This window comes from Fistularia commersonii, chromosome 20, assembly GCF_037954325.1.
Source record: "Fistularia commersonii isolate RoL2024-O1a breed Wild chromosome 20, RoL_Fcom_v1.0, whole genome shotgun sequence".
Lineage (NCBI taxonomy): Eukaryota > Metazoa > Chordata > Actinopteri > Syngnathiformes > Fistulariidae > Fistularia > Fistularia commersonii.
This window is the reverse complement of record NC_141303.1, coordinates 11342888-11370363: the sequence shown is the minus strand read 5'-3', so window position 1 is coordinate 11370363 and position 27476 is coordinate 11342888. Positions and strand designations below refer to the sequence as shown.

The 27476-nt window shown below is 41.0% G+C and overlaps 1 protein-coding gene across 2 annotated transcripts in view; it reads left to right on the top strand.

Annotated features, from left to right (window-relative positions):
• Nucleotides 1-27476, top strand: part of fut8b (fucosyltransferase 8b (alpha (1,6) fucosyltransferase)) — a 107938-nt gene that overhangs the window by 64843 nt on the left and 15619 nt on the right. For both annotated transcript variants that reach the window (XM_086166808.1, XM_086166807.1), the window contains 5 exons: nt 1073-1191; nt 2149-2311; nt 7412-7526; nt 16446-16683; nt 25453-25699. In XM_086166808.1, the coding sequence (XP_086022934.1) occupies nt 1073-1191; nt 2149-2311; nt 7412-7526; nt 16446-16683; nt 25453-25699 (882 nt within the window). The remainder of the gene's footprint in view (nt 1-1072; nt 1192-2148; nt 2312-7411; nt 7527-16445; nt 16684-25452; nt 25700-27476) is intronic.

Genomic DNA, 27476 nt, shown 5'->3' with positions numbered 1-27476 from the left:
CCGCACTCGTAGTGTGGTCAAGTTATGAATCCCAGTTTGCTCTTCATCACCAACATTCTGTAATGACTATCCGTTTTTATGCTAAAATATCATTCATTAAACATCTAATAACAGTGGAAGCATCACATTTGCAGTGTGCAGACACGACTATTTTCTAGTAAGGGAAGTAATCACTGGTACAATCACAGATACTGACTGAATATAAACAGCATATACATTACTGGTGTAATTATTCTGGGGGTTTGCATTTTTACTAGCCTGCATTTTATGGCGAGTGTGACCATTATTCTTACACGTGCCACAGTAGTTATTAATTACCCTAGCATGGAAAACCATAATTCGTCATAAAACGATCTCCTGACCTTGTCCTTTCTGAAGTAGCTTGAAGGGTCACATGTCTGTCAACTGTCCGTCACAGCTTTACCTTACATAAAGCAGATTTTCCCGTCCCATAGCTCGTCACAGCTGTAACCAGTGCATCTTTGTCAATGCGTTGTAGACAAGAGCACTTGTATTAGCAGTTACATCCATCATCTCTCTGTACACACTCACCTCCCTGCTGTTGAGGATTAAAAAAATGGCTGGTGTTAACACACCATCATTCAGAAAGCTTTGTAATTTAGCTTATTATATAATTTTTAACAGCAGGGTACTTGTATAGGCAGCATGGTGGCACAGTTGTTGGCAATCCTGCAAACAGGAGCAAGACCACCGATTCCTACACTGGGTCTTTCTGTGTGGAGTTAGCAAGGTTCTCAAGTTTCTTTCCACAGTCCAAATACATGCAGGTTAATGGGAAGAATTGAAAAATTGCCAAGATGTGTGAATGACAGAGCGAATGGTTGTTTGTCTCTATGTGTGGCTCTGTGACCAACTGGTTACCAGTCCAGGGTGTAACCTTCCCTATTGCCCTTGTGGCTTCAGCATCCCTGAGACCCTACCCTCAGGGAAATGCCATACATTGCCACAGGGGCGGCAGTGGTTAGCAAACTACAATGTTTATCCACTGTTTTGGAGACGTTGAAACTCACCCAGCTCTGTCACTGTCTGCCCCACCCCACCCCATCCCTAGGATACCAGAAGGTCAAGCCGAAGCTGGGTCCCTGGCCGCAGGGAGACTGCGCTCCCTGGAAGACCAGCTCACCAGAGCCAAACAGAAGATCCACAGCTTCCAGAAACTTACTGGTGATGGTAAGCAAGCGTGGCACCAATCCAAAGGATGATGAAGAATCTGACATGCTCCTTGGAAATATTAAAGGTCTGATCTTGAAGGCCAGCCAGTTGACTACAAATGGAAAAAGACAAAAACCGGAAAACAGACAGTAATCGATTCCAGCAGTTGCCATCTCCATCCATCCATTGGATGGGTGGGGGTTATCGGTAAATTTGGCACTCTACGACAACGCAGGAATGAAGTAGAGGCAAAGTGAGTGCCCCATTGGCAGAAAGTGAGTGAGCCGGGAAGAGAAAAGAGACAGACAGGGAGAAAATAAAGGACATGTAAGCGTGAAGGGCAGTGCAGGGTCAGTCTTTCCATCTTACCGCAGGGGAAGAAAAAAAGCTAAAAATACCCTCTAGCTTTTTTTCTTTCAGAAAAGGGGAGGGAGAGTGAACGCAAGATATGAAGGTTTAAAAAAAAAAAAAAAAAAAAAATCTTCCCTCTTAGTCACTTCCTTTCACTCAGCTAGAGGCTATCTTTTCTTTTCCTCCATTTTGTGTATTTATTTATTTATTCATTCATTCATTGCACAGCTGGGTTATCCATGTGTGCTACTTTACATTGTTTGGCAGGGGCGTGGTAGAAGTCCATCCTGTCGTTTGAATTATTTGTTGAAAAACAACTAAAAGAAAGCTGTGGGGCACAGATGGATTGAGCAAGTGCTTCTTAATGAGGTCAAAGCTGGAAACAGTAAAACTGAGCCTTTAATGCTAATATTACACAAATCTGGCTGTGTGTTAGCCGTGTGTTTGGGCCCCCGGCTCGCAGGGCATAATATCTGCTGTTTTCCCGTGAAGTTCACATTTCTGATATATCGATTCAGATTCGATCAATACCTCAACGATCACAACACCCGAGTATAGATATTGGATTTTTATTTTTAACTTCATTTTTTTCCTTTTTTCTTTTGCCTCTCTCTCTCTCTGTAGGTCCTGGGCCCACTCAGGAGGAGCTGCGGAGGAGGGTGGAAAATGGCGTTAAGGAATTTTGGTACTTTGTTCGAAGTGAGGTGAAGAAATTAACCAACGTGGAACCCGGCGAGAGACAGAAATATGCTGACACGCTCCTTCAGGACCTGGGACACCAGGAAAGGTGGGCACAAATTTTATTATAGATGCAAGGCGATGGATCATGTGTTGAAATGTTCAAAAATTCAGGAATTAAAAAGGCTTAGGACGGTAGCATTCTGTGGGCTGTTTTTTGTCTTTACCACAGAGTTGCTTTTCAAACCACTTACTCCCTGAAAGGAACCTTCCATTATGCTTGTAAATATTATTGAAAATAATTTTTTTTACTCATTGGTATTTTAACGGTCTATGATATTAATAGCCTAACTGATATGGCTAAACAAACACAAAGCACATCCATAAAATGGCTCTGAGGTCAGTCTCAAAAGTATATTGTCACTGACTTAAATATCGTCAGAGTACAGAGAAAAGAGCCGCCGGGCATCCTTTGATCAATTTCGTTCATTTCTTTCATTTGTCATACACTCTGGGATATTTCATTTTCAGTTGATTTTAATTAACTGATTTTGGCGAACTTCTCATTCGTGTCAGGATAACAGTTCAGTAACGTGCCTCTATAAATGTTCTCAAGTGCAATGTTGGAAAAAAAGAGACTTGTGGTTGAGGTTTGAATAGGGAAAAAATACTGAAATGTTAACCAACCCCAGTCGCCCACACAGGGGTATTCTCAGGTTCTGGCTGATTACACCTCTGATCAGATTGAGGCTGGACGGTGCCTTGCCAGTAATTATGTGACAACACTGGACTCTATGCTCTAATAAGGGTGATGAACATGTGATTAATCCCGCAACAACGACTAATGGGAAAGTTGCTTGGGTGTCAGTCTAACTCAGGCTGAGCCGTCCGTCTCCATTCAGAGGAGAAGAGTAATCAGCCAGACAATCACTTGTGTGAGTTAACAGTTGGCGTCCAGGGGCTTTTAATCAGAGCTCTGTCTTATACCTGTGTTTGAAATGAGTGGAAGTTGTGCGTAAAGAAATTACATTATGCTTTATGGAGTTGTCAAACAACCAAATATTTAGCCCTGTTATTCACCATACAGCTGTACAATGCATAAACTCATATTTGTATATACAGAGAATATAAAGTACTCCAGCCTTACCGATAAATATATAGCCAAACAGTCCCAAAATACCAAATGCATAGTGAAAAAATATCTGCTGACAACTCATAATCCTAGTGTTTGTTTGATTTAGCTCTGTGTTTTTCCGACCCTCTCTTCCTTTCTTGGGATGATTTTTCAAATAAAGCAAGATCTTGAATGGTGAAATGTAGAGATCCATATATTGTATTGGAGCTTCAGAATGCTCACAGTCGCAGTTACAAAACCTTCAAATAATCTCTTTAATTCAAGAAAACTGTCAGGTTTGAGACGGAAGCTTGTGATCATCAACAGCCACGTTGGATTAGGTGGCATTAATGCGTCAGGGTTTCAAAAGGGATCTGACAGTACAAAAAAAGAGAAATCAATGCCCAATATCTTCCCTTTCCATTGCAAAGAAAAAGATGACTTGGTTTCATGATACAATCATTTTGTTGTTTTGGCTGCAAATTATATAACAACCACTTAACATTATAATAATTTCCGAAATTCAATGCATAGCCAAAATACATTGAATTTTATTCTATTTATTTTTTGGAATTCAGACAAGTGGATAAAGCCATACTTGACGGGCTCAGAAGTGTATTTCTCTGAAAAGCCCATAGAAATATCTGACGGATTGTTTAACCACAGAGGAGGAAGCGTAGCCACAGTAATAGACAATTCATTTCTAATCTCTCCCAAACAGAAACGTATATTTTCCTGTGACCTCCGCAGTGGCATTCTGTCATAACTCACTCATGGTTAACTGCTTGCAAGACACCAGTTAAACAAAATACATTTGGCGTTGGGAAAATAATTTGCAATTTCTCCCAAATTACTGACAAATGTGGCAAGCAGTGTTATAGCTCTCACTTTTCAGACCACATTTTAAAAGGCCGGTTCTAACATCCGAAACAAGTGCTCATTTAATTTGTGTTATTTTGGACAAAGGCAACTTTTTTGCTGGGATAAGGCCTCATTTATTAACATGAATACACTTGGAATGAAAAGCTGCAAATGAATAAAAGTTTTATTTTTTGAGGATGTTTTTATGGGTATGTGGGTCTTTCATATCAGTGTGAGGAGTGCCTATGGGTTTACATGTTCCCGTTTCATCAAGTGTGTCATGCAGCGTGGGACTCGCACTGGTCTGGTTTTGGTCTTCTGTCCCTTTGGTCCGGTGTTGGTCTCAGTTTAGCCACAACAGGGTCTTGGTCATGACTCAACTTTGAGCTAACAAGCAGGAAAAACTTCCGCTAATAAGGAATGATCAAGCAGAGATAACCCTAATAAATGTGCATCTCTCATTGTCACAAACCACACTTACTACGATCCTTCCATGAATGCATACTTTGGATTAGGGAAGACGCAATTTGCAATTCATTAAGGCGCTTCTCGTGTTTTTCTTTTCCTGTATCAGGTCTTAACCTCAATAACAAGTTCATCAAATGAGAAGCGATCAGCATGTTGAAAAGTGTCTGTAATGCACCTCCCCTTTACTATGTACCACACTGTGCTGGTTATGTCAGAGGTTGAAACGAGGACACCAGAAGAGGCGACTTGAAAGCAGCAGCTGTGGCTCCGACACTTAGGATAAAGGTCATAGAAGCATTGTCTGCCATCTGGAAGGTAGTCTTCAATGAAGCGGGATGAAGAAAGACCAAGTGTGACTTAACCAAAGTGTTTTCTTTGTAATCCTGTTGAAGTGGCTTACATAGCCCATTGTCTTAGTCATTCCCGCCTAAGCAGCTTTATAAGGCCTGAATCCTCCTTCCATATATGCATACTCACATGGACACGCGCACGTATGCACCAATAGTCACAGACTTTCAAATGCGTTGACTTTTGAAGCCCTGCAGTTTCTGCTCATGCTTCAGGCAAAGGCTGGAAGAGCCGGCACAGATCGGGGTAGGAGGAGAAAGAGTAATGAAATGTTTGAGTCAAATTAAGTCACTGCTCAGTTGTTTAAATTCTGCTGAAGGGGGGGGGGGACAAGTTCTTGTCTTGAAAAATTTCCCAGTAAAAGGCAAAAGCACTCCCACCCTCCAAAAATGATCACAGCGTTAGGAAAGGCTTTCAGTTTTACTGGCAGTTCAAATTAATGCTCTAAAGTTTGTGTCGTCCTCAAATGAAACAAAGTAATAAAGTTAACTACTACGGTAGAAAATGAACAAAGTGAGTTTTCCTGTTTACAGGACTTCTTGCGAAAAACAACTGAACTGATCAAATCAAATGAAACACCAAGAGAGTATAATTCTGTTGAGAAAACCCAACTTCTTTAATTTCTGCCAAAATTATAACTCAGAGGGGATATGTGGTATTAGACTGTACTATAAATTAATCATTCATTTTCTGAACATACCACTATAATTAAGGGAAGAGTTATTGAAAAATATCCCTCCTCCTTCAACCAACAGTATACTAAAGAGTTCCTGCACCCAGATCGCAACACAGAGATGCACGTAGTGAGTGTGTGATGTCCTTTTTTGAGCTCCAAGGTGATTTGATAGGAGGTTTCTATGATCTTTCCATCATAGTTAGCAATGTGTATGAAATTTCATTGGGGAGATAAAGCTGGTAGAAAAAGTACAATAATTTGCATTAACTTTTAATTGGGTTTAAAAAAAATGTCCAAATGTAAATCTCTTGTATAATTACTGATTCATTTGAACTGGTAATATGCAAGGTAGTCAAGAATCACAAAAAGAACAGGGTTTTAATACCCACACATGAAGGTAGACCCTCAATCAGTTGCTTTTCCTGGCTGGCTTCTTCAACCGTCTCTTCCCTTCTCGTGCCATAATGTTCGCCCGCTCTCCAAAAAATTCATCAAATGTGTATCTAATATTCACAGCCATGGTCTGCCAGCAGCCCCAGCAGGAACAGACACATCATCTGTAGTTAAAGAGTCACAGAAAGTCACATTTTCACACACACCCACACAGCACACATAGCCTCAATACATATGTGGGACTTCACGGCTGTGTGGCCTTCCCCTGTCTTGCTGCCACCCCCCTCTGGGGCTTGGCTGTTGGTTTCTTCCTGTGCAGCCAGCAAGGCTTTCCTTTCCTTCCTGTAGACAATTGCGGAAGGCCCCCCCTGTGTGCTTTTGCTGAAAGGAAATTTGACATCCATCCTTATGCCACAGTTCTAGCACTAATTGGGCAATGAAACTGTTTTGACCAAAAAGAAAGACAATGCTCAGCATGCCAAAGCAGTCCAATGTGGATGCTCTGGCATCCCTGTGTGTTTTTTTTTTCCTGAGCTATACAGTGTGCTAAAGCGGTCCCACACAGGGATTTGACTGATTTGGGTCATAGAAGTGAGTAATAAATTAATCTTGAGTGTGTGATGTGTTTTGTCAGCCTTTTTATACACCAGAGCTCTCAGGCATGCCAGTGAGTAGATGGTCCTAAATCAAAATATTCTCAAGTATGACATGAAGAAATGCCTACAGATAACTGATGTTAGCCAATCTGTGGTTAAAAGTAGTCCTAGTGATTCATAAAGTGGGATTCATAATTTACTTAAAAATATGTCATAGAATGATGGACAATTCCACTGTAAGCAAATTTTAAAATATTCATATTATACTTATGAGACACAGGTTCCCTTCGTGTGATATTTTTCAGCATACTGTTTGACTGACATGTAAAAAAATTTGTCCTGACTTGAAACATTCAGTCTACTTCAGAGATTGCATTTACAAATCTGCTTGTTTCTAGGAGGGGTGACATCAATGATTGTGTCATTTATTGTGGTCTGCATCTTAACTTTCTTCTGGTGTGGCATCTCATTGTCTCTTAACATCAAATGATAGTCTGTTCCTGTAAATGTACAAAGCTGTGGAAAAATGTCTATATTATCACCAGTATGCCTTAAACATCTGTCCAAAGTAGCTGTAATGGGGAATCACAGAGGTGCAAGCAGAATCCTTTGTATGTCGTCGACTTTAAAACCATTTTTACAATTGTTTTTGGTTGCAGTCATGATGTTTAAGGTGGAGTTGGTTGGCTTCTTGCACGCAAAGACTATTTGTTTTTTTTTGTTTTTTTCTCAAGTGTCCACTTCCTGTTGTAGGTCCATCATGACAGACTTGTACTACCTCAGCCAGGCGGATGGAGCTGGCGAGTGGAGGTTGAAAGAGGCGAAAGACTTGTCAGATCTGGTCCAGAACAGAATCACGTATTTGCAGGTATTTGCAGTCTCTCTCTCTTTCTATGTCTGTCTGTATCTCGTTTTCACACACACACACACACACACACACACACACACACACACACAGCACTGTTTCACTAGCAATGTGTGAGCTCAAGCATAACATTGTGTGAACATTTTAAGGGCTTCGTCGACTGACAGACACCCGGAGCTAGCATCCGTTGTAAGTTTGCTGTAAAATAATGGCTAATTGGGAGTGTTATTCTGGAGGATTGCCAAAAGTGAATTAACAGCTGTTCTGTGTCTTACACGTTTTCTCAAATACAAGCTTCATTCATTCATCATTGTTGGATTGTTGGATATAAATTCCTTCATTCTTCTTAAACTTAAAGTTTTCAGCCGGGGTCAGCCATTTCACCATCCTGCCAAAGTTATTAACCTGAATACAGGTACATTTTCACCTTGAGAGAAAAGACATTCCACATCAATGCATTCTGGCGAGGTTATTAGAAGACATTGAAGAAGAAAAAAGCACATTCATGGCCTTATTTTCATAAACATAAAGGTTGTTATGAGGGTTAGAGAATGTAAAACTGCATACACAGTGGAACGAACGCCCCTAATCATGAACAAATAAGCATATGAACAGAGTTTTTGAACAAATTTTGAATCAGTACATGAACACTCAAACAAACAAACCCATGGGATTTGCATTGTGTGGCGTTGGAGCGTAACAACTGTTGTGCGTGGTATTTAGTGTTGCTTACATTGTTCCTCCTTGCATTCTCCTCTGTATAGGCTTTTTTGTGCTTTATGCATTAAGCCTTAAGTTGCAAGTGGAGTCAGTTGCAGGCTTTCATTGAGAAGTATCACCCTAACAGAAATGTGACCAACAGAACAGTGGATATCTTAAATGACAATGTGATGTGCCATTTTCAGAGAAGTCTAACAAAGAACAGGACAATTTTCCCTGGACCATTTTCTTGTTCAGCGAGCACCCACCAACCAGCCATCGAACCAATCCAGATGACACAAATAAGAGATAAACCAAAAAAAACAATAATGATTAAGGTTATTTTTAATTCCTGTCTGTATATTTCCCACACATAAATCCATGAAAAATTTCTTTAAAAAGTATGTTTTTGGGGCTGGAGAATGGACCAATGGGGTTTACATTGATTTCAATGGGAAAAATTTAATTGGTTCGCGACAAAGAGTGAATTATATTTGTAGGTCGAGGTGCTACTGTATCTACTAAAAACTAGATAGAAGTAGTAATTCTTTTCTTTTACTCAGACTGGGTGCAGCGCAAAAGTATATTAAGACTGTGCAAAAAAAACAAATAGTAAAAAATGCCCTCCATACTTTACGCACATTGTTTAATGGCTGCATTTCATTCAGGTCCTAGTCGGATTGTAGTTACCCCCAATTTGACGTTTTGATGGACTTCACAACCAAACTTACAGTTTACGCTCTGCTGCTGAAAGCGTGCAAATCACGTTTACTTCCCGGTCACAAACACACATGTATAACTGCTGACGCTCCAGCACTCACTTGTCTCATTTGCAATATTCATAACTGTCAGGATCAGATCCTTGAGAAGCAGGTGTGGGTGTGATAGCAGTATGTTCTGGGAGTCGGATGTGACAAGTAGGATTCTCGTTGCTTGTCAGCGGTTTAGTTACACATATATACTCGCACATATGTACACAAGCACAGATGGATGACAGATCAATAAACACAGGAGGGAAAAAAAAAACATTTGTGAAGCGCAAAGACAGGAACAAACACACTTGCTCGCCGAGGCTCCGATAGACATTAACAGTATGTGTACAAGACGAGACGCAGGACCTACTACTATACCGCTACCTTCGCCAGCTCTGCTACCGCTGCTGCTTCTCAGGTGGGCTTGTGTGATGTGACACCAGCGGGCACTGCAGCAGTAATGAGGCAGTGTGTTTGATGAAGATGACCCAGTTGGTCTGGCTGGGCGGAGACAGCGCCGCTAACAGTTGCTGTTGCCACCACTGAAGGATCACACCACTCAAACAGCTGCCATCACTAATTCATCACACGCACACATTGCCGTGCCCTGATGGATTCAACCACACCTATGCAAGCATTCTCCACATAAACACACAACACTCAACCCAAAGATTGATGCACACACTTGAGATGCTGCATGTGTGTCCAGTTATCGCTGTCACACACAGACCACTTAGTTAGTGTCCCACATCTCCCTGCACTCTTCCTTCCTCCCCTGTTGTCTCTGACAGCAGCAGCAGCATCATCATCATCGTTCGTTTCTGGTTTAACGAACAATCTGTGCGTCTGCTCCATCTGTCCGCTCGGAACACACAGCGAACATGGCAGCTCCTCCAGATAGACTTGTGTTGGACCAGTTCAGTTTTTGCTGTCTACAATCTTTCCTTCTGTCCAAACTCTGTCACAAGATCCCTGTCGGAGGAGAAAAACAAAACTGCGTTAGAGTGTAATCGGGGAGAGTTCTATAACTAAAGATATTTTTTTTTTTTTCTTCTATAAAACTGCATCAGAGAGTCAAGGGCCTCCTCACCTCCAAAGTCTTAATAGCCTGTCTGCCATGTTGTTGGCCAAAACCAGCAGGGCAAGAGAGCAGAAAATTGACAGGGTCTATTTAGTCTCAGAATAGGAAAGTAGGCATTAATGAAAAGGGTACACCTGACCAAATGATGTAATCTCCCTTTTTTTTTTCTTCCACATGAAATAAACTAAGCATAATAAACTGGATAAACATATAATACATATACTATAAATAATATATGATGTGCATTAGTATAATAAACTAATAAATTAGAATATGTTTATATTATTTCCTTATTCTTTTAACACAGAAACACTATTTTTCAAACTTGAAAACTGAATGGGAGATAAGGGCTAACCCCATCCACAAAGTAATGAGCCCATTGCCCCTTGAACCAGACACCCTAAATCCAAACTCTTGGATGTAGATTTCTGCTCACTGGATTTCCTCTATCAAACGGACCACCCAAAAGATGTCTGACTGGCTCTGCAGTGCATTTGTTGTTGTATATCACATGTGTCAAACTCAAGGCCTGCAGGCCATATGTGGCCCGCAAGAACGTCGTAAAAGGTTTGATTGTCTTAAAATAAGTCAAACACGTGCATTGACCATAAACTACATTTCTCACAATTCATGCCAATCATGCTATCCACTCGAAGTGAGGGTATTAGATTGCAGTGTATCTACATCAGTGTGATTTTCAACAAGTGGAATTGAGAAATACACGTGATCCCTAAATGTCCAGAAAGAGAAAAGTTGATGCAGATGGGAGGCAGTTTCGAGAACGATGGGAAGGTGAATACATGTTTGTGCTTCAAGGAGAAAAACCGGTATGTCTTTTGTGTTATGAGGCAGTGTTGGTTATCAAAGAGTACAAGCTACGTCTGCATTTTGACGCCAAACATGGAGCAAACACAGAAGTATGCCAAAGAAAAGGGAAATAAATATGAATATAGATATGAGTCTGAATAGAAAGGCAGAAGACAGGATATAGCAAGAAAAAAAAACTAAGAATAAATAAACAGCAGATAAGTAAACGGGCAACATCAAGGAACAGTAAGGGAGAAAAATACACAACTAGAACTAAACAACAATATAAATAGTTACAAAAATAAATAGCAATGAATGACATAAATAACAAAAATAAGCATGGTGTGTGAGCTGGGACGAACAAAGAGAGACGGCAGAGTTAGGACATGACGTGAGTGTGTGAGGTATTGAATGGAGAAGGGTAGTGAGATTGTGGAATTGTGGAAGCATTACAGGTGCACTCAGGCCAGTCAGACTTGTTTGCCATCCAGACTGCTGTTATACAGTCTGATTTGGTTTGACAGATACTTTTAGAAAGGTGATGATTATTGTTTGCAAACACTGCACATTTGACCACGGGACTTTAGAAATGATATCCTCCCTTAATGTCATTGTTCTTAATTTCACAAAAAGACTCCACTACAGAAGGGTGTGAGAATCAAGATTCTGTTTTGCAGAATCTCCCAATTTACCAAACCAAACATTCAATCTTTGGCCTATTTTGTATTTCCTCTTATCCATCCAACACTTTGGAAACAGCATCCTTGTTTCTTATACTTTACTTCTTCATTATTTATGAATCTGCATCCAGTCCAAAACACAAAACATAGACCACTAAAAGATATTAGTCATTATTTTACTTTTACTTTTACCCCACTACAATGACTTTGTACCACAGCATTCAACAGGTTGTCTAAAAAGTATTTGAATGATAAAATTCAGTGCGGTGCATTGTTACACACTTTTACACTTGAAGCCCTTAAATGTAAATATTGGCAATATGTAATGGCCTTTTGGAGCTTTTGTTCCAAGCACAGTCCATTGGTTTTTGCTCATTCTGTTTGCCCAGTTCTTTTTTTCGAATAATTAATGGTTCTGCACTAATTATAAAACATGTCTCAACTGCAAATATTTTCTTTTTGAGGGTCCTCCTTGGGGCAAATATATAAACTTTAATGAGCAGGATATATTGTCTGTGTTCGAAACAGTACGAGCTTCCAGTAAAGCGGTGCTTTACAGTATTTATATAATGTGTGACAGGGCCTTCAAACAGCATCGATCAGCATCTGCTGCTTCATTTCAGTTCTCAGGAAGTCTCCAGTTATGGGGATCTCTGGGAATACCTACATTTGATATTCTATCTCATGTTTTCACCTCTGATCAGCCATATTCTGAACAACTGAACAAATATGTAACAGTTCCTAAATTTAACACTGAACACTGACAGTAGTACAGTAAGTTAGATTTCATCAACAGGGTTAATGGTTAGTAGTGAACAGATAGCTTGACTCCCGGAGGAAATACATTTGTGGTTTCTTTTAGAAGTTTAAGGCTGTATTCCAATTCATTTTGTTTTATTTTATTACTTACTCTATGGCAGTGAACCACATTTAGGTTTTGGTAACTTCTAGGCAAGGTCAGCCAGTTGGCGCCGGGCAGAGGGAATACTGTAAGCCATCCATAGCAGCAGCCTAAAAAGGAAAGCGCTCATGTTAGTTGCTAATTGTTGCTTAGGAAGTGGATTGGTACAAGGGTTGCTGAGTCACTCCAACTGGCGCAACAGCAAATCACAATTCTTTAAGCCTTCAACAAAACATGGGCATGATGTTAACCTAGACCCAGATCACAAAATTACAAACAACACAGCAAAGAATTGCAAGACTCAAAACAGAGGCAAGTGTACACACATTTTAATAAGCCAATTTTCATCTTTCCATCCTGTGGCATACATATGTTCTTATCCGTGGCCATTCTCTAGTAAAGGCCTTGCTGGTTGGACCAGCCATAGGGGGTGGTTGCTTGGGCCCAGGTTGAACAGTACCCACCCAGGCTGAAGTGGCATGTGTTTTGAGGTCTCATGGATGAATCAGAAGAAAGGCTCAATAAAACAGAAAGGGCTCATTCAGTTTTCCCAAGCTGCTTTAATTGCATACCAGGTTAATCCTGCCCTCCAAGGCCTCGGATCCCCTATCAATACAATTTTCCACTGAGATGCACATGAAATGCCTTGGCCCTTGGGTGCACCCTGGTGGAGTAACACAAGTGGGGGCATTGAACAACACAGGCAAGCAGATATGGCTGAACTTAATTTCCCGTTCACCACATGTTTAATGCAATCATTGATTAGCCATACACTATGGATGGGTGCACCTATACTCTGACACTGCAGAAAACGTCAGCAGAGCTGTTGGCATTTTTGTTAAATTCTTACACAATCATGTAAACCAGGCATTAAACAAGGAAAAAGAAGTAACAATAAAACAGAGGTGATCGAGCAATTTTTACAATCTAAATGTTGCCTGTCTGGGGCTCTTTAGAGAATGAAATGAAATCAAATTCAACATCTGGAAACCATTTTAGAGTTAGACTATTTAGAAATTAGTGAAAAATGTTTCCACTGTAACATTATAACCTGGCTCCAAAAATTAAAGAGGATACATTTTTGGAATTTTAAGCCATAGCTTTGTCTTCACAGTCCTAACAATATTCCCATGTGTTCCCATGATTACATGTAATCTCATTTTAAGACATTTCATTTAACTATTCAAACCGCTAACATTTTCCTTTGAGTATGTTTCTTGGAGATGGTACCATAAATTTTTGATAAAATCACAATTCAATTTGAACTACTGGAAAAAAGGCAAGGAGCTGATTGGATGAACACACAATGAACAGGCAATTTTGATCGAGGACTAATTTGCTGATTGGTGAAAAATAAAAACATCGGAAGTACAAACAAGCTGGTTCAAAAGTAGATAAAGATTACTGAAATTAAGCAGGTACACAAGGGGTGAAAACAGCGGACAAATGGCCACTGACTTATGAAATTCTGATTTTCAAAGACCAGCAAAAATTGTTTTTTGCTTTTGTATTTTTATTAAATCCTGAACCAGGCCTATTTTCAGGCATGAGCAGCAGAGAATATGGAAAATCTCAGAACAGGTTCTGTCTCTTGGGTTTGAGAAAAAGACGATTAATTCGAAAGTAACAAACTTATTTATCCTAAAAACTAGAACAAGATAGCTGACAGACATGACAAACTCTTAAATTGCAGGGGAGAAAGCCCACTTATTGCATTACCCATTAAACAAGGGTAATGCAGCAAGTTTTTGTTGGTTTTTTTTTTTTAACTTGGACTTTTAAATCAGGACACGCTTATGAACAAAAATAGCACCCTTAACTTACAGAGCCAGCAGCTGTTTGGTTTATGTTGTATCTTGATTAGAGAGTGTGGTAAAGCTATCAGTGAAAAGCATTCAGCGCCCTGGTTGGCAGGGCAAGATCATGGCATCACTGCAGCTTATCTTTAACAGAAATTATTTGCTGCAAGTTGCAAGATTTTCCAAAAAATGTACACTTCATCAAAGTTAGGGGTTGGTCTCATGTCCTGATGAAATATTGTGTTGATGTTATCTGTCCATGTCCAAAAAAAAAAAAAAAATTATAGCGTTTACCTCTAAAATATAAAAAACAATTAAAACAGAAATTACGTGTTATAGAACGGGGTCACGTTTCGAGGGAAATGTTTCAACCTGTTGTAGCACAATAGCAATGACCAATGAATGAATAGCTGATGTACAGATGAAACTGCACTTTATAATTCTTGGAAAAAAGGTCCTCAGGTTTGAAAACCCAGCTATATTTCTGTTAGAGACTAACAGAGTAATCCGGAGGGGACCAAAGCTGTTTTAAGTCAGTCTTGATTTGCAGTAAAAGGGGATTTATGTTTGAAATGTACACCTTTTGAAATACAGTCACAGCAATTCGTTATGTCGAAACATTTGATAAGACTGAAACATTGCCTGAAGGAAGATAAAGTCTGTGAATACTGACCTCTGATCAGGCATCTAGATAAGCACATACGCCAAGACACAGGCACATGGATTTACTGGATTATCACATCATAGGATACCGTGTGCATTTTTTACACGTGCATGTATCTGTAACTTTAAAATATATTCACATGACTTTATGACTGTCACTGTTTAACACAATATATGTGACTATATGGTTATCCAATGTGTTCTTCCTTTTTAGTGCCAGTTGCTATAAGACAACGAGGCAGAGTGACTAGCAAAAGTATAAGGGAATAATAATTTGACAAAGCAGGGAAAAGGAGCTAAGATATGAATGAAATAGTAGACTGTCAGGAAGCATTTTGTAAAGAGATTTTGCAATAGTATTTTGAAGGAATTGCAGAAAAAAGGAAGAATCAGAAAGTATTCACCCTCAGGAAGTTCCAGGAAAAGGAAAAAAGTGCTCAGACTACAATCCAATATTTTTTCTTTCTCTTTTTTATGTTGTTTTCAGCAGACAAAAGTACATCCATCTCAAAAACATGAGTTTTTTACGTTTGAATCAAACAGATCAATTCTTCATCCATTGTCACTGGAGCATTTGTGAAGCAGGAGTAAATATTGCTAACATGGCTCAACAAATCCAAAATCGCGAAGGTGAATCGGTCAGGCGGAGAAATCTTAAAGATTAAAAAGAAATTTACAAGCAAAGCAGAGTTCCAAATCCCCAAGGCAGATTTTTCAGGGTTTGGTTTCAGATTTTTGAAAGATAGCCTTGGACCAAACAGTGCTATGGACACAATTGGTTAGTCCTACAACCAACCACAATAGAGTGGTTGGTTGGAGGAGTAAAGTAACATGGTAGAAAACCAGTTTAGGACTGGAAAATGTCACCAGACGCTGGCTGCTCACCAGAGTGTCAGGAAATCAAATCAATCCCATTTGCTCACTCTCTCTGCAAAGTCCGCCATGTGTTTTGGGTCATCTGAGAAGGGAAATGTTTTCATTGACATCAATTATTCATCCTCAAGTCCCTTAACACCAACCCTTATAAAATAAATGTTAGTGATTGGCTTATTGGAATTAGGCCTCTGACAGTCAGAACTGCAAGGGAGGAGATTTGGTACCAATCTGTGGACTGGAACAAAAATGAGATTGGCAGATTAGGCTTATTGCTGTGTATCTATATAGCATTTCTAAAGACATGTATCACCCACCCATTAACACAAACTAATGAGTACTTATGGGACAAGTGCAAGGACGATGGTTTACAGTGAAGCACTGAGATCATAATGATTATGGTTGTGAACAACAATGGAGGTTTATGGCAAAGAGAATAAGTTTCTCTCCAAAACAATAATCACGGGTTATGAGTTAGAGACACGAAACACTGTAACAAGTAGAGAAAAGGAAAGACTGCTCGCAAAGTGGATTCCAAGATATAGGTGCAGGTAGCACAGAAGACAATCACTTAAGGTGTATCATTAACCCGGAGCAGGGCTCAGAGAGACATAAGACAAAGGTCAAGCAATAAAAAATGTTTAAATATTCTTTCTTCCTCTCTTAGAATCCCACCGACTGCAGTAAGGCCAGGAAGTTGGTGTGTAACATCAATAAGGGCTGCGGTTATGGCTGCCAACTCCATCACGTCGTCTACTGCTTCATGATCGCTTATGGCACCCAACGAACACTCATCTTGGAATCTCACAACTGGCGCTATGCCCCTGGCGGCTGGGAGACCGTCTTCCTACCTGTCAGTAACACCTGCACCGACCGCGCCGGGGCAACTACAGGGCACTGGTCAGGTAAGCGCCAACAAATATGTCCAGGTTGCTTACAATGATGGTCAATGATAGTAGCCACATGTCCCTACACAGGGGTATCCTGATTAACACAATCCCCAAGATTCTGACACAGTGAATTGAGATTTGCAAAAAGGCACACACACACACATATGCATATATATATATATATATATATATAGATAGATATATATATATATATAGACACATATAAAGACAGAGAGAGAGAAATTGATTTAATTTTTTTTTTTTAACCGTCTGTTCTATCAACAAACTAGAAATATAGACCTCATAGTAAGTAAATTGCTTCTGATATAAGACTACCAGAGCTCCCTGTTGTGATTCTTCAGAGAAAACAGAAAGTGTGAATTTTCCTGTTAGCAGGGCCACACAGTTCCTTTTTAAGCATTTTGGCAGCTTAGATAGTCATTCAGGTTAGTGGTTAAATGTTTTATTATCAAGAAATGCAGTATAACTCAATAGTTGAGATTTGAACTCACTTAATCAGAAAGAGAATGTTCATTAAAAATGTGTTCCTCGTGCTCCTGAAGTGGAATATTTTCGTGAGAATGGAGCGTGCGTGCATGGGTGCAACAAAATTGGCACAACATGGTTATCCCTCATTCACTGTTAACGTCACTGTGCTAATTGAAATGTTATTACAAGAGGTAGGTAAACAAATATGATGTGGGACATCTTAAGAAGTTCAGTCACTTGTAGTTTAGTATTGAGCAATCACAAGTTTGGCATTGAAAATTCAAGGCACAAGGACTCAAAGACAAAGAAAAGACTCTACAGATAAACTTGTAAAACAATTGGGGTGAAAAGAAACTAGCATCTTTTTGTTTTCCAGGGCTTTATATGATTAGATTTGGTTCACTCCACATAAAGAGAAAAGAAACCCTCTCATGCCAAATTTGGGTACACAATCCATCCATCTTCTCCCGCTTATCCGGAGTCAGGTTTTGGGGGCAGCAGCTGAAGCAGTGAGGCCCAGACTCCCCTCTTCCCGGCTACATGGTCCAGCTCCTCTGGGACGACCCCAGGCCAGCCTGGAGATATAGTCTCTCCAGCCTGTCCTGGGTCTTCCCCATGGTCTCCTACCAGATGAACATGCCTGGAATAACCCCCCAGGGAGGCATTCAGGAGGCATCCTCACTAGATGCCCGAGCCACCTCATCTGACTCCTCTCTATGCAGAGGAGCAGGGGCCCTAGAGTCCGGTCACCGCACGGAGAAAACACATTTCGGCCGCTTGTATCGCGATCTTATTCTTTCGGTCACAACCCATAGCTTGTGACCATAGGTGAGAGTTGAAACGTAGCTCGATCAGTAAATTGAGAGCTTCGCCTTCTGGCTCTGGCACGAGAGACCGGTACAGAGTCTGCATTACTGCAGACGCTGCACCATTCCGCCTGCCACCTATCTCCTGCCCCATCCTTCCCTCACTCATGAACAAGATCCCAAGATACTTCTCCACTTGGCGCAGAACCTCTTCCCTCAACCCAGAGTGGACATTCCACCCATTTCCAGTTGAGCACCATGGTCTCGGATTTGGAGCGGCTGATCCTCATCTCGGCCAGTGTGAACCGCTCCAGTGAGAACTGGAGATCATGGCCTGATGAAGCCAACAGAATCACATCATCTGCAACAAAACTCGATCCTGCAGCCGCCAAACCGGATCCCCTCAATGCCCTGGCTGCTCCTAGACCGAACAGCCTGTATAACAGGGTTTGGTACCCTATACTCCCGGAGCATCCCCCACAGGATTGCCGTCAGGACACAGTCGAAGACCTTCTCGAAGGACCACAAAACACATGTAGACTGGTTGGGCAAACTCCCATGCCCCATTGAGGATCCTGCTGAGGGTATAGACCCGGTCTACTGTTCCACTATAAGGACAAAAACCACACTGCTCCTCCTGGATTTGAGGTTCAATGACCCGGTGGACCCTCTTCTCCAGCACAGCTGAATAGACCTCAACGGGGAGGCTGAGGAGTGTAATCCCCCTTGTATTTGGAGCAGACCCCTGATCCCCCTTTTTAAAAAGGAGGATCACTAACCCGGTCTCACAAGGGTTCAAGGGTTGCCATCCCAACTGGCGCTGACTGCCTTGCCAGCTCACCACCAAGTGATGATCAGTTGACAGCTCTGCCCATCTCTTCACCCAAGTGTCCAGGACATGCAGCCGCAAGTCTGATGACATGACCACAAGGTTGATCAAAGAACTGCGGCCGAAGGTGCGTTGGTGCCAAGTGTACATATAGACACCTTTATGCCTGAAATGGTGCTTGTTATGGACAGTCCATGACAAGCACAGAAGTCCAATAACAAAACACCACTCAGGTTTAGAGTGGGGGCTGTTCCGCTCAATCAGGCCCTTCCAAGTTGCGCTGTCGTTGCCCACACAAGCATTGAAGTCTCCCAGTAGAATGAGGGAGTCCCCAGTAGGAGCCCTCTCTAGCAGCTCCTCTAGGGACCCCAAGAAGGGTGGGTGAACTGAACTGTTGTTGGGTGCATAGCCACAAACAACAGTCAGAACCCGTCCCCCCACCTGAAGGCGGAGGGAGGCTACCCTCTCCTCCAGCGAGTAGAACCCCAACACCATACAGGCGCCGAGTAGGGGGGCAATCGATATGCCCACACTTGCCCAGCGCCTCTCACCGGGGGCAACCCCTGAGTAAAAAAACAGTCCAGCCTCTCTCGAGAGGCCCGTCTCCAGATCCCATGCTGTGCGTCGAGGTGAGTCCAACTATATCTGGTCAGAATCTCTCAGCCTCACGCACCAGCTCAGGCTCCTTTCCCCGCCAGAGAGGTGACATTCCATGTCCCAAGAGCCAGCTTCTGCAGCCAAGGATGGTATTGCCAAGGTCCCCCGCTCCAGTCACCACCGCCCCCCTTGGCCCTTCCCATGGGTGGTGAACCCAGGGGGAGAGGGACCCATGTCAATCCTTTGGGCTGTGCCCGGCCGAGCCCCATGGGCCTATTGAGCCCCGCCCCTGGGCCTGGGAAGGGCCCCGGTGACCAGCGTCCAGGCAAGAAAGACTGTATACAAAAAATTTTCTTCTTCATGAGAGTCTTCTGAGCTGCACTTTGTATGATCCCTCACCTGGGACCCATTGCTTTGGGTGACCCTTCCACGGGCATAAACCCCTGACAACATAGCTCCCAGGATCATTGGGATCAAACCCCTCCACCAAGGTAAGGTGGCAGCTATCAGAGGGGTACACAAGTTAAATTAAAAAGATCTCGATACTTTGAGAAACTACAAATTGATGTCCTCTTTTCTGGACTATACTACTCTTTTCAATTTATTTCCAGTTAGTTTGCTGCTTCAGTTTTAAAGTGGGACTAGATTCAGTTAGGACTCAGCTGGATGTCTGCACAGAGCATTTTATCAGGAAATTAACCTGCAGCACTAACACTCTCAACAGCCCTTTGGTTTTTGTCTGGGGACCCTTGTTGGTCCAAACACAAACATTGAGCTGCGTCCAGCTGGGTGCACGCAGGGCCAGATTAGACTCCGTCATAAAAAATGCTAAGTTTATTGTAGAGCGCATTCATAAGAAAGTGACTCTGGACAGGATTTTTTTTTCTTTTCTGGTGGGGAAGGATTGATAGTCTGTGCAGCTTGGGGAACAGCAAGAATCAAAGAAAATTACTGCACATCCCTCTTTTTCTTTGCACAGCTCGTGGGATTTCGCAGCAAGATCCTTGTTGATACTCAAAAAGGCATTTAGAACAAGTGCAACAACCTGCATTATTTCCTACACAATGCTGCTGTTTTCCAAATTCTTGAAAGAAGTGAAATAAATACCCCCCTGCTTATATTGTTCACCTGTTTTATAATGTATGGGAGAAATATGCACAACTCTGTAGTCCAACTTCCTCCTGTAAGACAAAATATGCCATTTTCCATATCGGTTTTACAGCACTAAACCAAAGCCAACTTCTGCTTCATGTAATATAAAGTATTTTTACTGTGAAAATATTGGGGTGATGGGTCAACCCAATTTGTCAGCAGAGGACTTACTGTGATTTCCAACAGTTAGGAAAGTCAGCCTTCTTAAAAATTGAGCTGGTAAAGAAAACTTATATAGGTTATAACTAATTATGATGCTTGAAAGATTTGAAAGAAATCTTGATGTAAACCTGAGGATTATTTCTAAAAATCACCTCAGTCTGAAAACCAACCTGCTCTCATTTTGATGAAATGGATGTCCCTGGCAATACAAATACTGAAAAACAATGTGATTCAAAAAAAAGCATGATTAATGGTGCTGTAATACAAATGTATGCATTTTTCCCCCTAAGCTCCCTAAATGGGATTGCAAACAAAGATCGGTGAATTGGAGGCTTTACTATCAGTATGCCTGCCTCTCTCACTCTCCATATCACTTTCTTCCTCATTGCGTTCTTGTTCTCATCCCTGCATCCTTTCAGCTCTTTATTTTTCTCCTATCGCTTCATTTGACTCATGCTCTCCTGGGCTGTTTCTCTTATCTCCTACTCTCCCATTTCCTTCTCTCTCATATTGTCCTGCCTTTCATGTGTCCTTTCCACTGCCTTATGTCTTTCTCTGGTGCCTGCCTACTATAGATCCCTATATGGTATATAGTAAATGCCATCTGGCTGCACACAACCGATCCATGAGCAACCCGGCAACTCTGTTCCTACCTCACAGCATTCTGCATTGTCCGTATAAGGTCTGGCTGTTTACAGAAGCAATATTTTCTGTTGCTAAGACCATATAACCAGTTGGGCCTTTCCAGGGTTAGCATTCTGCTTTGCCCTGGTCCCAACTGGGATTGCACAAGGTGATGCTGTAGTCTTAGGTAGACAAAAATGTAATGTTTTACCAATCAGGTAAAATATAGGCTCACAACATTTAGCATGACTACTGAGTGGTCCATCTTTTGTGACCTGAGGTTCTTCTGCTAACCTCAGCAATACCAAGAAAGACACTGAAAAATGGATTATGTTTTGGTGATTTGTAGCACTTAATCATAGATTAGCAACCTAAATCGACCATGTTCAAAAACTGTAATAATTAAAAAGAAAATAGTCAGTCCGTAACTAAACTGCACCGTTGATACTGGTTGTCAAAATGGGTGGCTAGTGGCCAGAATTTCTAATGCATGAAGAATAAATCAAGAAGAAAATAGAACAAATTCATTCCTCTAGCACTGCGAGCACTTTTAATGAAACTTCCTCCTTCTCTGCTACTCTTGCCTAATGATCAAAACAGCAAACAGGCTTAAGAAAAGTCAGATTTTTCAGATCTAAGAGGCAAATTAAAAAAGACCAGGCCAGCCACAGCCATCAGCACAACATAGCTTGTCTACCAATTCTGATCCAGAAGTAATAACCAGCAACCTTGCTTGGAGGAAAGACTAGTTTGAGTGTTAAACCCTCAGGGACAAGACCTGCTCAGTCCCTGTCAGGAATCCAGAGAAAGCCTTTTACTGGTGTGGCGTCCTCAAGTCTAACATTGTCTTTTTTTCAAAACCTAAGTATTTAGTTTACAAACCATGTCCAAGTGAATACTGGTAGCAAGGTCAACCAAAGGTTTAAGAGATGAATTTGACCATTCCTAAAAGGGTTTCATTGTACAGAGACAGCAGGGAATCCCCTCCAATAAGCCTGCACGGTGTAATTTGATAAATGTTACTCCTGAGCCCTTATTGTTTCCATGGTTGGTTTCCGCAAAAGCAGCTCTTTTTGCATGATGTTTAGCATTTAATATATATTCCGCACTGAGCAGGTATTTATATTGTTTATGGGAGAAATTGATTTAGTTGGTATTTTCTAGAGCAACCCCACTAGATTCCCTCCCATCCCACCTTCCTGGTATATCTCAATGTGGTTAACCCACTTTCTATTAAGAGTTTCCCTAAGGAAGTGAGACATTTATAGACAGAGACAATGGACTGTGTATGTATCTGTGACTGGAAATCTCTGTCAGGAAAACATATAGCTTTGGGGGAAAATCAAAGATAGAGAAGAAGCCATTATGGGAACTGCTGATGTTCCCTCCAAATGGGAAATGTGAAAAACAAAACATAACAAGCAGTTCCACATTAAAATAGAAGTAACTCATAGTTCACCTCTAGGCCAAATAACTTTTTGGGAGTACAAAACTGTACAAGTCCACGAATGTCTTTCAATTCAGACTGTCTTGGATATGGACTGATTAACCAGTGGTTGTGATGAAATCAGTCCAAACAAAAATGAATTTTTAATCTAAATTAAGAACCCAAAAGTCTAAATCTTGTCACGCATACATCGCCAGATTTTTGGTATTTGAACACAAAAGGGGAAACACGTTGATCATAGAACGTATTTGCCAAAGAGAATATATTCCTTCTGAGATTTTTGAAGACATTGCTGCCTTATGAGGGAATCGGAGAGCATGAGAAGCATAATGTTCCCTGCCATGCGATAAAAAAAAAATGTAACATCCTTTCTCTAAGTTCATAATCTCAGCATCATATGTATTACTAAAATACCAGCTTCATATTTTTGCCTTTATAGCGCTCAGCTCTCCTGTGTTAAAGCTATGTTAATCTTCAAGAATATTTATAGGCTCACTATACATCATCGGTAAATTAAGTGGGGTTGGTATTATTTCAATGCAGATCTAGGTGCTTATAGTCAAGAAGCCTACAGGAAATGTATGTGGAGGTTTTGGAGTTGAGATGAAATTTAGTGAAGCTTTGTGATCTAATTAAGTAGCTGTGGGAGGATCACGTACTGCATATCTGTATATTTATGCCAAGAAGTGCAGGCGTCAAAATATGCCCATTTCCCCTAATGTGAATCATGCCAGTGCTGTTATATAAGCAATGACGGGTCTGGGAATATTTTTTTCTGTTCAATATTTAATGCCTCTACTAATCTATATTCAGTTCATGCTCCAGCATACGTGCACACGCTCACACACACACATGCATATACATGCACACGCAAACAAATTGAAGCCTCTGCGTTTGCCCTTGTTCTTTGCACAGTTTTTATGTACCCTCTCTATGAAAGGCCATTTTTAATGAATCATTATGCCATTTATATGGAAGTATGTTTGTGGAGGTTGTTTTCATCCAACTAAGGGTCCGTCTCTTGTAGTTAGAGACATCACTTTACGATCTCAGAACAAGAGACCCAAAACTTGTTTATACCTCAATCTTGGGTTTACACAGACGTACACACACACAAACACACACACACCCGCACGCAAAGACAAAACAATGTTTCCTCTGCTTTTAAGACTGAAAAAGACTGAAGTTTGTGTCTGCCAGGCAGATTCCTTCTGGCGAGATGAGATTATGATTGTGTATGTGTGCGCGTGTGCATGCAGTTCTTCATACGTCTGCAGTTTTATTGCGTTTGCTTGCACATTGCTTTTCTTTTTGTTGTTGTTATTCATTTGTTCTTAATTTGCATTTTCAATTGTAAATCCATATCTTTTACTTTCATGTTAATGGCTGTGCGTGTTATTTTTGCATGTGAGGATCTTGTTGGTTCACATAATTGTGACTCTGTGTGTATAGACAGCAGGCCTTGATGTGTCAGGAGGCCTGCCAGTGCATCAGGGTTTTCTTCCATCTAGAGAGGTGACCTTTGTAATCAGGCCTTCCCTCTGCCCAGAGTTTGAGCCAAGCAGGGCGCTGCCTGAAGGGGCTAATGCCAGACTAACAGCTTCCCACCTCAGCTTTACCCTCTTGCTTGACACAACCTTTATATATATAAGCTCACCTTGTCCTTGAAGCAAGGATAGGCAAATAGTAGCAATCAAATCGCAAACGCTGTCCCTGACTGGTAAGGAATTCAGGACAGCAATAAGGACAAAAATGCATTTGTGAAGGTTCTTAGTCATCCAGCTCATCATGGCAACTGGATTTCATTTCCTCCCTTGAAGGCCTTGACCTATGGCCTCAAGTCATGTATCTTGTATGAAGTATATATTGTATATATTGTACAGTATATATTGCTAAATTTACTGTCTTTAAAGCTTCCTTGATTGATTTCCTCTGGAATTGTGGGAGGTATGAATAAAGTTGGCGGAAGAGATATATCACATGGATAAAATGTCTGCTATCTCATTCAATTATTTTCCCAGGTCATCCACAGATGTTCCTCAATCATATCAGTTATTTGACTTTGTCTTTTCAGCCAAAAGGCACAGTTTAAGGCCAGAATGTGGTTTTTATCTGTGTTGACATCTCATTGAGATAAGCCCCACCTCTGTGTTGTTCCTCCTACAGAGCATTGGAACACACTCATGCTGTCAGATCTAGATCTAGTCTGGTATTACTTTAAATGTTGGAAAGGTCTTTTACCTGGAGGCATACATAGGACCCAGACCATGAGACCCTGTCTACCTTGGCTCCTTGGTCTCACTATCTGGTTGGCCCCATGAATTTTTTTAGACCACTTGAACCATGATTTTTCACATCTGAATTAAGGAGCAAAGGTTGTACAAGCCAAAGGAGAGCCACCATTGGTTAGAGAAATGGTTGGAAATATCATCTGTTAATTTATCTTTATTGTTCTGCCAGACTGTGACTTGAATCCGTTTTGATTTTAGCCTGTGGGTTGGACAAATAAAAACAAATCAGACTAAACATATTCTCAGCTTTTCAAAGAACCACACATGAATGTAATTTAGAAAAATGATCACGATAATCCTCATTAAAGATGTACACTGCCAAAGTTTTGACAAATGTTTGAATAGAACCGAGCATCTTCTCTAAATGTTCCTTTGTATTCCTTCTAGGAGAAGCCCATGATAAAGATGTCCAGGTTGTGGAGTTGCCCATTGTTGATAGCCTCCATCCTCGTCCCCCTTACCTGCCCTTGGCCATCCCAGAAGACCTGGCCCTGCGACTGCACCGTCTGCATGGCGACCCCTCTGTCTGGTGGGTGTCCCAGTTCGTCAAGTACCTGGTGCGCCCGCAGGCATGGCTTGAGAAGGAGATCCAGCAGAGCACTGCCAAGCTGGGCTTCAAACACCCCATCATTGGGTAAGAAAGCTCATCCGTCACTTTTTTGGCTTTTTTTTTTAATTCACCATTTTTTGCAGAGTAGAAGCCTTCAAGGAATGACTTTGACTGCAGCGATGACTTTGGTTCCACACTTTGGTTCTCAGCAGTGAAGTCTACAAAGGGCCTCAGAATCAAAGCAAACATGGGGCTTAGTAATAAGAAAACAAAGACATAGCTGTAAGGGATGTCATGGAGTACAAATACTGCTTTGGGTGAGGTTAATATGAGGTTAATACAATAGAACTTAAAGTAACTTAGGTTGATGTAGGTGTTTTGTTTTGTTTCTTTGGTAAATTTTTGACCTTTTATTCTTGGTAGAGGTTTGCTTTTGATAATGCCCCACTTTGCACTCATGGCAGATATTTATGCAAATCAACTTATTATGAGGTATTTTAACTTGCTTTTTATTTTTTTTATTTTTTGCTAATAGCAATTCTGTTGTCTGCCCAGTGAAGATCTGTTGACACCAAACCCCACTGGATAGATTTGTTTTTTTAATCAAGTAGTTAAACAATCTGGCATTATACTTCATCGGTTGATTTTTAAAACTATAAAACCAAACAAGACTAGGATTAAATGGATTACAAATTATTTAATGACGGCACTGGCAATGAACAGACTGGATGTTGGCCTTTTTTGTTTCAGCAGCTTTTATCAATTTCAGGACAAGCTGATGAGGTCCTCTATTACACTTTTTGTCAATAAATTCAATTAACAACAAACAACTTAATCAATTTCAAAGTAAGTGAATTAAGCACATAAAAGTGTTGAAACATTGGCACTGTAGTTCATGTCTAGTGAATCCCTCGCGATATCTCTTCCACACAGATTCCCACACTATCACTCAATGTGTACTAATCCGTCACTAAACATAATTTCGAATGTGTGAAAGTATGTTTATGTATTTATGTGTGTAGTTGAAAGTCCTCCGAATGATGGTGGCAATTATTCTCAAGGGACCAGAGTCAAGCATGCCCTGTGTATCTAGAAGTTGGGCACAAGGAGAAATATATTATTTCTATCAGCAGGTCCTCCTACCAGTTATTTATTTTGGGGTAATTTATAATCTGCTTCCTCAACAATTGTAGTTTGTAAATAATCATGTTATTACTCATCAAGACAGGATTGGTTGCCCAAGTTTATCAATCTAACATTGCACCAGGAGACTCAGCCATAGATAAGATCTCTCTCAGTCACAGTTCCTGCATAGCCCTTTGTCTGTGCATGTGTTTCTACATCAGGGTTTGACCAATCACAGAGCAGCATAGCATTGTTAGTTGAGCAGGCTTGAGACTTGCAAGGGCATGGTTATCAAACTCATCACTGCTGCTTGGCTCAACACCTGTGAAAAATGTTTTTAATCCCTTCATGCTGGCTGATGTTGGCCAGCTTGAAATATCATACCAACACTTTGGCCAACCGTTGTGCCATTGCTCGAGGGACTTGGGAATTTTTTGATGTCAGTGCAATAAAACTGAAATGTGCTCATAAAGGCAATTATGTTGATGGCTTCTGAAAAATTGAATGTATACATATTTATCTACACATGCGTGTTCCCAGCACTCCAACAGGGTTTATTAATATACATGCATCCCATCCTTGACTTAAAACCAATTCCAAATGTCTTTGATTAGTACTTTAAACCGGCGTAGAACAGGGAATCTCAGATAATCTCAACAGCTGTTTTAACCTACTTGTTTCACCAGTTAGCAGAAGAGTTACCGACACACATAATGACTTGTAAGCTGGAAGTCGC